Source organism: Microtus pennsylvanicus, chromosome 11 (assembly GCF_037038515.1).
Source record: "Microtus pennsylvanicus isolate mMicPen1 chromosome 11, mMicPen1.hap1, whole genome shotgun sequence".
In the NCBI taxonomy this organism is placed as follows: domain Eukaryota; kingdom Metazoa; phylum Chordata; class Mammalia; order Rodentia; family Cricetidae; genus Microtus; species Microtus pennsylvanicus.
In genome coordinates, this window is record NC_134589.1 from 68,356,793 (window position 1) to 68,369,295 (window position 12,503).

Here is a 12,503-nt window from a genome sequence, read left to right on the forward strand (position 1 = left end):
ACCCAGCACTTCTTGCTTCCCAGGGTGTGACTCTCCAGCCTGCTCTCACCAAGGGGTACCCTGCTCTTGGGGCTTGGTATTGAGTCTGACTGCTGTTCACCCAGTCACTGTGCCCTGTCACGGATTTCCTCTGACTACTGCCTCCCTACCCCCACCCCAGGACACATGCCATGTACAGACCCCAGACTGGGCCTGAGTAACGGTGGCTGTAAGGTCTTGCAAGGGACTGTCACTGCATTTGAAGAGAGGTGGTAGGAGAAGGCAGACAGACAGAGGGACAGAAGTGGTAGACTCAAGACTACGCTTCACGTGTCCAGCCTGGGGAGGTCCACCTTTGTGTCTATTTCTTTCTCAGCTCTACGGCTGAATACTACAAGAAGCAGCTGAAGGGAAGCACTGACTTTGGCTCCTGCTTCGGGTAGTGGTCCACCCAGGCAGGGACACATGGCAACAGGACTGTGAGAGATGGTGCTGGCTTATGTTATGTCTGAGTGGACAGGAAGTCATGCCAGGAGTTAGAGATTGATCATAAACCTTAAGATTACCCCCACAGCAACCCGCTTCCTCAATCATCTAGGTCACACTCCATCTAGGTCTCACTACCTCTATCTAGGTCTTACTTCCTCCCTGTAGGTCCGACTTCCTCAATCTAGGTCCAGTTTACTCCATCTAGGTCCCACGTATCCCATCTGGGTCCCACTTCCTCCATCTAATTTCTGCTTCCTCCATATATGTCCCGCTTCCTCAATCATCTAGGTCCTGCTTCTTCCATATACGCCCTCCTTTTTCGATCATCTAGGTCACACTTACCCCACCTAGGTTCCAATTCCTGCATCTAGTTCCCGTTTCCTACATATAGGTCCTACTTCATCCATCTAGGTCCCACTTCCTCCATCTGGGTCACATGGTCACACCTCCTCCATCTAGGATCCACTTCCTCCATCTAGTTGCTGCTTCCTCCATATAGGTCCCGCTTCCTCAATCATCTAGGTTCTGCATCCACCATCTAGGTACTATGTCCTCCATATAGGTCCCACTTCCTCAATCATCTAGGTCATACTTTTTCCATCTAGGTCTCACTTCCTTCATCTAGGTTCCAGTTCCTCCATCTAGGTCCTACTTCCTTCATCTAGGTTCCACTTGTCCATCTAGTTCCCACTTCCTCCATATAGGTCCCATTTCCTCAATCACCTAGGTTCTATATCCCCTATATAGATCCCACTTCCTCCATCTGGGTCCCACTACCTCCACCTGTGTTCTGCTTCCTCCATCTAGGCCCCACTTCTGCCAGCATCTACGTCCTACTTCCTCAATCAGGCTCCCACTTTCTCCATCTAGGTACTACTTCCCCCATCTAGATCCTGCTTCTCCCATTTAGGTCCTGCTTCCTCCATCATCTAGGTCCCTCTTGCCCCATCTTGGCCCCTCTTCCCCCATCTAGGTCCTACTTCCTCCATGTAGGTTCCACTTCCCCCATCTAGGTCCCACTTCTTCCATCTATGCCCCACTTCTGCAGGGTTCTCTAAGCTCCTGAAACAGCATCACCAGCTGGGGTCAGAGCATTGACACATGAGGCCGTGGGGACACTCCACATCAAAGCACCTTTTGTGTGTGCCTTCTCACACTCCAGTGCACCTGACCAGGGGCCTCACGCTCCCACCATCAGTCACACCCACAAGGAGAAAAGGGTGTTACTGGCAGGCCAAGGAGGCAGTATCTGGCTGGGTGTCTCACTCTGTGTGGTTGTGAAGTTTGCCTTCTGGGCTTTTGCCAGGAGCCTTGACCACAACCTTGACCATACAAGGATCCTCATTGAGATATAGGCTTCGGATAGCTCAGGCTTGGACATCCCAAGCCTCCCCAACACTGTGATTCAGGGGAGCAAGCCTGGAAATCAGAAATATGACCTTCAGTGCTAAATCGCGCATTTAAGTTTCCACAAAAGCTTTGCAGAAAACAGAGAGATTCATGATGGCAATACGGTGCTATCCTGTAAAAGGCTGACATTTCAATTGTTCTCATTCATATCCCTGCAACCAAATCTTTTGCCTCCTCTGCAGTCATTTTAAAGTATTTACTAATATCCAGAGAGCTCCAAGCAGAATTCTTAGTTTCTCCATGATGCATAAAGTCAGGCTGGGCTGTCTGACTCCACGAACTTGAGTTGGCTCTACAGCCCTTAGGTGATGATGGGCAAGGTGTTCAGACATCCTCCCCTGCCTCTCCTTTCAAGAGGAAGGGTTAAAAAAAAATCAACAAAGCGTCATATTTTAATGAGGGCTTTTTTTGCAATTTATATATAATAGATTTTCAATAACAACCTGTAATTAGTTCATTTTCTACTATTCAGTTGCTCGGCACTGAGGCCATTGACAGCTTCCAGCTGGGATATTTTAAAAAGGAGGACTGAGCTCTAGACAAAGGGTGGAGATGCTGGGCCTCACAATGCAGTTGCAGTTAGAAGCAAACTGTGGAGAGAGAAAGAGGCAGCGAGGTTTTGAGACTTCAAAATGGATAGAGAAGGAAGAGGAGGAGAAGGAGGAGGGAGAAGAGCAGAGATGAGCTCAGGACCGTCTCTGGGCTCCCAGAGGATGGGGTGTAGGGCTTAGCTCCCGTGAGAGAGAAGGTGAGAAAGACATCTTGGTGGGAGGAGACTATTGGGATAATTTTGAAGTGTGGGACAACATACTTCTCCCTGGAGAATGCAGAGAGGAATGCCACATGAGTCTAAATGCACGACAAAGTTCTGGAATCATGTGCAAGGCAATCCCAATTCTGCTACCTGCTGCAAACTTCCCTGAGTTTGTTTCTTTCTCTGGAAAGTGCACAGAGCTGGCACATGCTAGGTACGAGGTGTCTCTATAACTGTAAGAGCCCGTTACCAACTACAGCGATACTGACATACACAGACCCTGAGGGGGTGTGCTGACTCTGAACCATCCTCCAGCCTGGTCTGACTGCTAGGAACTAAATGACAAGGATGAAGCAGGATCTGCCTTTACCTGCAGTCAGACTCACCTTGTTTGGGCAAAGAGCCCAAAAGAGCTGGTTAGTGAGGGTGCTTGTTGTGGGATAAACTTTTTGTACACTGTGAAGATGTGTCTTTGCCAAGGCGCCTTCTGATTGGTTTAATAAATATGGCCAATAGCTAGGCAGGAAAGGATAGGCAGAATGTCTGGAGAGAGAGGAAGAGGAAGAGGAGATGAATCTAGGCTCATGGAGAAGCCAGTGAGAGGTGGAGCAAGTAAGACATACAGAGGAGAGGTGACCAAGCCACGTGGCAAAATGTAGAGTAATAAAAGCAGGTTAATTAAGTTATAAAATCTAGTTGGGAAAAAGTCTAAGCTCAAGGCCACACTTTCATAGTGAATGTTAAGTCTTCATGTTGCTACTGGGGAGCTGACAGGCCCACGAAGGAAAGTCTGACTACATTTGAGAAAGCTTGCTTCAGCTTGTGGCTGTCTTTTATCTACCAGGTAATCATCGGGTTTGAGGAGGTGGGTATGGAAGCCAGGGATGGTGGCAGCCTCTATTGGTTCCAGGGGATAAGATGTGCACAGCCAGACTATGCCTCCCTTCCACTTTGCAGCAAAGATGGCAGAAAAACATGCGCAACTTCACCAGGTGATTGGGCCATCTGATTCAGAGTTGCCTTGGCTACAAGAGTCAGGAGATCAACACAGCTTTTCCCTCTCTGTATGCCTGGAGCTCCCAAGTGCCAGTTGGAAGCCTGGGTCAGATTCGCACCCTGTCAGCACCCTGGGGTCCCTGGTGATCCAGAGTGTCACTGTGTGAAGCCCATGTGGCTGCTCAAAACCTGCCCCCATCTACACATCTGCTGGGCTTGCCCTCAGAGGATTAATTATGCAGACAAGTATCTTTCTCAAAAGGAGAAGGAACTGATAATGAATTTAAAGAGAAAAAAAAATTAGTCCTCATTCAAGCGACCTGTTTTCCCCCCATGATCCCAATGCGAACATTTGGAAAAGTGTAAAAACACGCGAAATCGAGAAGCTTTTTAAAGTGAGCGACTTTTGAGTTAATTGACTGTGATGAACAGACAGGACCAGCTTGCATTTGGCTTTCCAGTGGCCTTGGAGCCTGGGTCTTTGCCACAGCAGGGACAGGTGGCTGTCGGGGAGGAGGGGAGGAAGGGGGAGGACACATGCAGAGAGGACACTGTGCCTTTAGTTCCTAGGCCTGACTTTGATCTGGGATGTCAAAAGCAACTTGAAAACAATGTTTAGTTGATAGGTGGAGCAAGACAGGGAGGCCACCTTCATCTTTCATGCCTGTCACTATGTGGGATGGGAGTCCTAGTGCTGACTGATGGTCAGAAAGAGATGGATGCGGGGTGGAACAGGTGGCTCAGTTGGTAAAGGGCTTGCTTTGCAAGCATGGGAACCTGAGTCTGATCCTTGGACAGACACCCTTTTCCCCTTTTTAAAACATAGCCTGGTGGCACATGACTATAATCCCAGTCTAGGACTGGGGAGGAAGAGATGGGCAGATCCTGGGGTCTTGCCGGCCAGGTAGCCCTGGCTACTTGATGAGTTTGAGGCCAGTGAGAAACCCTCTCAAAAATTAAGGTGGTAGTGACCAAGAAACTATATCCTAGGTTGTTCTATTGGCTTTCACACTCCTGCATTCACATACATACCAACACACACACACACACACACACACACACACACACACACACACACACACACGAGAGACACAGAAACAGAGAGACGAGAGACAGACAGATACTCAGAGATCTGGTTCTTATGGCTAACACACCTGTCCTGTGTCCTCTTCCCTGAGTGTGGCATTCCTAAAGCCAGAAGTGGCATTCCTAAAGCAACCTCACCATGAACCAACTTAGGAAGGCAGCTGGTAGCCATGGGCTAGGCTTTAATAGGGTGCATATTGCAGTCCTGCTCAGAGAACAGCCAAAACAGCTGCACCATAAGGTGAGCTTATGAGGAAGTCTCCCTCTCCACCCGTGCATAAACTCATCAATATATGTCATTTCTGCAGGGCAAACACTGAGACATATCATCTTTGTTTATTTTGAGACAAGGTCTCACTATGTCGCCCTGGATTGCCTGGAACTTACAGAGATCCATCCACTTTTGCCTCCCACGTGCTGGGATTAAAGGTGCGTGCCAACACCTCCAGCCCAGACCTACCATCTCCAGTAGAGAGATGGGATTTGCTTCAGAAGGCTGTGGGGCTGGAGTCCCACTGCATCCTCTACCCTACCTGGTAGCCCAAACAAAACCCCAAACTCCCAGCTTCTGCGAGCCCATCAACTCCAGCTGTTAAAATTAAATCTAAAATATTGTTGCTGAGACATGTAAGATATGACTTTTAGTGAGATCTCTCGAATGCCCACTGCTTTCTAGGGAACCAGTTATACCCATGTGTCTCATTTCAATTACTCATTTAAAACTCACAGAGCCAAGCATCTATCATTACAGCTCTGGGAATTAGAATGCAGTTCCTGGAACTTTGAAAAGCCATTGATCCCTGGATGCTCAGAGCCTCAGCATGTCAGGTCTTTATAGCTGGGCTAACTCATTTTGTGGCTTCCTCAGTGGCTGCGAGTTTACATTTTATTGCATATCTATTATTTGGGTTGGGCTGTGATGAATGGTTTGGCTGCCTGGTTCGAAACAAGTCCAAGGCAACCGCGGAATCTAATTTGCTTCAAAGATGATGATTATAAAGCTTTTCAAGTAATAACCCAGGAATGGAAGGAGCAGACATCAGGGTGCCCTGCCTGAGATCTATGGCTGAAGCCGAAGGGACAATGTGCCCCCTCCCCTACAGTGGCTCTTGTTATATTGACATCTATCTGTCTATCCTCATGGGCAGGAGAGATGCTTGCATTTCCTCAGGAGCAAATTCACAAGCTTGTTGTTTGGCTCTATCCATTCCCAGGATGGAGGGTGTGCCACCACTGGCCACATGAGTGGTGGCACATAGCTAGCTGTATTAATTACTTATTGCTGTCACCAACTGCCTGACAAAAGCTACTTCAGGAAGGGAGGGTTTACTTTGACTCATGGTTTGAGGGGACACAGACCATCACGGCAGGGAAGGCACAGCAGGAGGAATGTGAGGCAGCTGGCTACATTGTGCCCACAGTCAGGAAGCAGAGAGCAGTCTAGTACCTCAGCCCATGGGATGGCTCTGCCCACATCTAGGTGTGGGTCTTCCCATCCCAACTAAGCCAATCTAGACACTCCCTACATGCACACCACAAAGTGCCTTCAAGGCAATCTTGCCCTCTCTGCAGCTTTTAGGCAGCATTCTTGAAATACATTAGATCTGTCCCCAGAAAACTCTGTACTTCCTGACTTGGAGAACAAGTCTGGTTGTCATCTCTTCTAATGCTGCTTCTCTGGTTCATCTGTGGTGTGGGAGGTCCTTCTGTCTATGTGTTGCTTTTATTGATTAATGAATAAAGAAACCCACTTGACCTATAGCATGGGAGGAGGAAGGTGGAGTTAGAGAGAAGCCATGGAGCTACCAGTGATAAATGCTGGGAACTTTAGCTGGTAAGGCACAGCCACCTGGTGATATACAGATTAATAGAAATGGATTAAATTGATATGTAAGAGTTAGCCAATAAGAAGCTAGAGCTAATGGGTCAAGCAGTGATTTAATTAATACAGTTTCTGTATGATTATTTTGGGGCTAAGTGATTGGGAACCAACAAGCGGCCTCCTTATTACACATCTGAGTTCTGTGGGACTAGAGTTGACAAGGGAAGTGGCCGGAGAGACTAGTGATGAAGCAAGCACTGGGGTCAACAGGGACGGTCTCTTGTGATATCCAGGTCAACACTTAGCATGTGTTTCTCTAGATCATGATGATGATGATAATAATAACAACAACTCCTCTTTCCCTTTTGGGTAGCCTTTTTTATGGTTGTGGATATCAGAGGTGTTAAGATCCCTACCACTGTAGAGTTATTCAACTGTATGTTGTCAAAGTGCCTGATCATTTAACAGTCAACTCCCTAAACAGTTTAAAAATCTCAAGATTTATTTTTGCTAATAAGTTCTTGATGCTCCAACAGGAACTTGTAGAAACATGACAAGCTTACAAGTCACTCACACTTTGTCATGAACTAGTATCAGCAGATACAGGCTTTACAAGTTGGCAAGGATGAGGATGCTAGAGACCAAACACAATCATTGTACATCAAACAAAGTCTTGGAGCAGTGATTGGCTGGTAACCCTGGACACCAAAGAACCGGAAAGCTTTCTCTTTCCCCCACAGAACCACACTAGGTACGGGAAGTTCCTGCAGAGAAAAATCACTTGCTTTTCTCCTTTATGTCTTTCAAGTGTATCTTTTATTTGCCACAAAACCCTGTTTTGCCAACAAGACGGAAGAACTGCCTCTGGGGATAACCAGAGCTCAAAGAAGTGTCACTATACTGCAGAGATACTTTCTGTGAAGATGAAATTCCTAATGAGCGCTAGGAGGAAGGATTCTAAGTTCTGTGGTTTAGGATGTTCAGTGTCTTCAGGAGCTCATACTGCCTCCACAAGGCCAATACCTACCATCAGGTGCTGGAAGCTTGCAGGTCATGCCCACAAGCACATCACAGGGCTCACACACTATCTGCTGTAAGTAGACTAGCGTACCCTTGAATATAAAGGGGTGTCCCCTCTTTAAGGCAAAGCATGTTCCTCTGTTCACTTGCATGGGCTCAGTACACTAGCTGCCCTCCCCTCAGCGTGGGCCCTTGTCAGCAAGCCCTGCCCAGAGTTATCTTGATGGAATCTCTAAGCAGGTCATCTCCAGGTATGGCACACACCAGGGAACCCAAGGAGGAGCCACTCAGGGCACAGGAGTGAAAAAGAAAAGGAAAATACCAAGCGTTAACACTATGATTAGCAAGCTGACTTAGGAAATGGGAAGTTACACAGGGCTAAGATTGGTCTATCATCTGAAACTACAGACCTAACACTGTATGAACTACTGATGTCTGCTAAAACCGTCTTAACTAGAAACCTGTACATTTCAGTTTCCGTAAAACTTGCTTAGTTCTGGGGAAAAAAATCTACTTTAGGGTAGGGTTAAAAAGATCACACTAAAATGGTCACAAGATTACGGCAACGCCTAACCCTATGAAATGTTTCTGACGCAGCAATAGCAGAGGCTACAATAGCATGTTAACTAAATATTTTTTTTTCCTGAGAATTGCTCTCTGGGGGAGGTTGAAAGCCCCCACTCCTACTCCAACAGGAGTACTTACTGTCTTTGATGTCTCTAGATATCCTGCTACTTCTCTTGAACATACAGACTTTCTCTATTGCCCTTGGGCAGTGACTGGGCCGAGCTTCTGCCTGGCCATGGCTCCAGCCCATCCCTCAGAGTTTCTGTCCAGGCAGCCTGGTTGCCTCCATGTTAAGTGCTGTAGTCCAGTTTCCCCAAGATCAAAACATTCCCTCCTTTAGGAAGGACGGAGGCTTATGACTCAGGAAGCAAATGAAAGAAGGCCAGGAAGCTCCTGAAACCCACAGAAATCACAGGACCCCCTTTCTCAAGTTACTAAAGACATGGAAATTGCAGGCAGAGGAGATTCTCTGACCAGTTAAGTTGCCTTCAAGCCCTGCAGGAAAGCTGTTAACCTGCAAGCTGTTGCCCATGCTTTCGTGGGCTTTTCAGGGATGCTACCACCTTTGAGTCACCCAGGCCCCTGGTGAGTAACTCTAATAACTCCTCTGGTTCACTAAGCTGGGCGTGGATGGAGCTGATTCTGTGGTCTGTCACTGATGTCACATCTGAGGTGAATAAACATTTCTTCATGTCTCCCCAGGAAATCACATGATATACAGCCAAGAGGATTGTTGTTACAGATCTGCTGTGGTTACAGCCCCAGATCCCTTCATTGATGAAGAATGTATGTATTCAAAAGGCAGAGAGTTGGCAAGCTCTCTCCTTCCCACCCACCTTATCTTGTCCCTTTCTTATATATCAGGCTTGCACAGAGCAATCTCAATTTCTTTCACATCTAAGCCAAATCCACCTGAAGACTGCTGAAGCCGAGCTCATATGCCCTGTGCACCTGCTGTCCAGGCTTCTGATGCCACATCACAACTAAGGCAATTAGTTCTCACTCCCACAGCCCTGTGCAGAGGTCTCACTTACGGAAGGCTGTGTAGAACTCTCCAAGGGTCAAGAAGCCATCGGTATTATAGTCATCAAAACGCAGGAGATCGCTTGGTGAGCATCCCTTCAGGGAACCGTCCAGATCCTGCTCCTTTAGCACATACTGTGAGGTGAGAAGAGACAGAGCCAGAGTTATCAGTGAGCTCAGCATCACGGATGCTGCTGGAAAATGCCCAGGTCTGGTGGGGACTCAGGGAAGCCCAATAGGCCTTGGGGTATGGGAACGGGTGAAGTCCCGAGTAAATGTGTGTTGTTGACATGGCCATGGCCACGGCCACATCAAGGACGCTGATGCCTCAGAACCATGGAACGTTACAGCCTTTTCTAGGTCAGGCTCAGGGACATAGCAGAGCCTGCCCTGGATCCATGTGCAGATGCTGACAGTGTGTACAGACAGCATGGACCACAGCTTCCTGTTCCTCCTGGATGATGGCAGCCTGAACTGTTCCTCTGCAGAAACCCCCATCCAGATTAGTGAAAGCCACTTCCTGGTTCAGCTGTATGTAATGGACGTCTCAATTCAGATGTATAAAACCAGCTGAGTTTCCTAGGCTGCTGGTGGTGCATCTCCACTCCCAATTCCAGTGTTCTGGGTGTCTGTATGTCTGTCCTTTCTCCATTCCCCGATATCCCCCCAACTCCAAAGTCATGTAGGTTCCAGCACTGGGGACATTCCAGAGACCTCTGATCTTGTCCAATTTGAATCCTTCATTTTACAGATAAGGAAACTGAGGCCCGGAGAAGGAAGGTCTGTGGTCTCCATGACTGGCAGATAGAGCCAGGGGATCTAAGCAAGGAAGAATGTTTGTGGTCACTTGTCTGTCCCTTGTGCTATTAATGGGGGAAACAGACTAGAGAAGGGCTTGATCACAGGAAGTCAGTGAACAGCTGACCTCAGGATGACCAGGCCACTATGGGTGATGGTTAATTTTCACTGTCAGCCTGACTGGGATTGGAATGATCTGGAACACACCAGAGAGGTTTCGGTGAGGAGGGAAGACCCGCCCTAAACATGAGATGGGTACCCAGACTGAATAAGGGGTGGGGGAAGGAGTTGTAAAACCTGATGAACACTGGCACTCATCTTTCTGATTGATGATGCAGGGTGACAGCAGCCTCAGGCTCTTGTCACCGTATTTTCAGACCACGATAGACTGTATCCCCTCAAATTGTAAGCCAGAAGCCAACCCCTCCCCAAGCTACTTCTTGATAGGTATTATATCCCAGTGATGGGAAAAAGAACGTGCCGTATTTCATCACTGTATCCACTCCCCTCAACCACACGCCAGCCCTCGCCGCATAGCACATGCCCAGAAAGCAGCTGGTGACCGGATCTGTTTCAGTTACACCAGGCAAAGGCGACTTTAAGGGAGATAGTGTTTTTATAGTTCTTGGGAACAGAATGCCATCAAGTCACAGAAGACATGGCAGTGGTAGGGATGGTATGGTGGCGAGTGGGATGCTGCCTGTCAGAGTACATCTCCACTCAGGAAACACAGGGTGACTATGAGGTGAGGACCAGGCTATTAAGCCTCAAGACTGGCCCCCAGTGATGTATTTCCTCCAGCAAGGCTCTGTCTCCTAAAGGTTCCATAACCGTCCCAAACGCCATTACCAGCTAGAGACCGAGTGTTCAGACACATGAGCTTGTTAGAGCATTTTAGGTTTCCATATTCTTCTAGGGCCACAAATGTCACCCCTCAGTCAGGATCCTGATTTAGGATTGAAGTGGACTCTTGTGGATTCCTCTGTGGTTATGGTTTAACCCACGAGACACAGAAGCCCTGCCCCCATCACAGCCAGCCACACACTAAAGTTCGTGTGGGTAGAAATTCCACACACCCTCACTTGGCTGAACATTGAAAGCCACAGGCTGGGCAAGGGAGACTGTACAAAGGAAATCAAGAGAGAGGAAATGGTTTTATTTTGAGGAGGGTGGAGGTAGAGGCATTTTTTCTCTTTGTTTAACATTCCCAGCTTGGCCTGCTATATTAAAGGCAATTTAATGTGATAATGTTTAAAAAAATGACCCTTCACCCAGCAAGTGAGCGTGTTCGATAAAAAGGAGATCAACCATGACGCCTCAGATCAATCTTCCGAAGATGGAAATTTCCCTTTGTCTATTTCTACATTGGAAATTGATTAACTTTTCATAGGACCGAGGAGTTCTTCCCTCCGGCGCCTCTGACTCAGTGTCAAGGCAAGGCCCACATTAGCTGGGCTCTGCTTGGTGGATTTATGAGATGGACTTTAGATATATTAAAATTTAAAGAGAAAATCATAGTCCAATTACCATGCTTGTTAATGGCTTCAGATGCCTCTGGCCACATCTCTGCCAGGTTACAGCAATGAACCCAAGAAGGTCTGTTGGGAGCCACATGGGTCTGGGCACCAGGAGCTCTCAGCTGCCTCGGGCAGGCTGATGTCACATGCCCCATTCTTCCTGCCCAGCCTGTAGTATGAGGACTGACAGGTGGGGTGTGCTCCTACAGATAGCCATAACTGACAAGACCTCTGGGCTTTCCTGGAGTCATTCTTGTCATATGAGGGTTCCTGGCCCTGTTCCTGGGGGTCTCAGCTAGAGTTGGGGGCTGAATAATCCTGATAGAATAGTAATGTGCTTGCGCGATGCCACCACGGCCTTTGTGGGCTTCCTAGGATGCTTGGGTTTGTGTGGTGAGCTGGAATGGAGTCGCTGGTTACTTGGTTCCCTAGAGCCTCAGATTCCTCCTCTAAAAGCGTCTGTGAAGAGAGACAGTAGCCATTCTGGCCCTACAGGAGAGGATGCTGAAGGGTGAAGGGGGAACAAGGATGACGACAATGCTGGGAACATCCCATGTGCCAAGTACAATGCTAAACACGTCTCACATCTCACTGGCTTAGCACCATTAACTCTCGTGATGACCTCGCCAGGTTCACAGCTGAGGCATGGAGGCCTGGGAAGGAGGGGCCTCTGGAGACTCACTAGCTCATGAATGCTGGCAGCAGACCTTGACTGTGGGCTGCTTGGCTTTGAAGCTTGCATTCTTAGCTGCTGTCCCTCCATAGAGCAAGATGGCAGTGTTTATCCACCACGGGCAAAGGGCCTGCACAATGATCTGGCTACCAACTTGGTGGTGGTTGTTGAGCATGCGCGTGTCTGCATGTTTGCCTGTGAGCGCTACAATGCATGTGCTCATGGGAAGCCTTCTTTGACTGCTCTCAATGCTACTGAGGCAGGTCCTCTCACTGAAGCCAGCGCTTACTCTGGGCTTCTGTCTTTGTTTCCTTCACACAGGGTTTACAGGGTGACGCCATACCTGCCTGGCTTTTACATGACTTCTGG

At 48.1% G+C, this 12,503-nt stretch overlaps 1 protein-coding gene across 1 annotated transcript in view; it reads right to left on the reverse strand.

The window, feature by feature from the left end:
• The window catches only part of Fstl4 (follistatin like 4), a 421,500-nt gene that overhangs the window by 102,289 nt on the left and 306,708 nt on the right, over nucleotides 1-12,503 (reverse strand). The window contains exon 6 of the mRNA XM_075992673.1: nucleotides 9,158-9,281. Within this exon, the coding sequence (XP_075848788.1) occupies nucleotides 9,158-9,281 (124 nt within the window). The remainder of the gene's footprint in view (nucleotides 1-9,157; nucleotides 9,282-12,503) is intronic.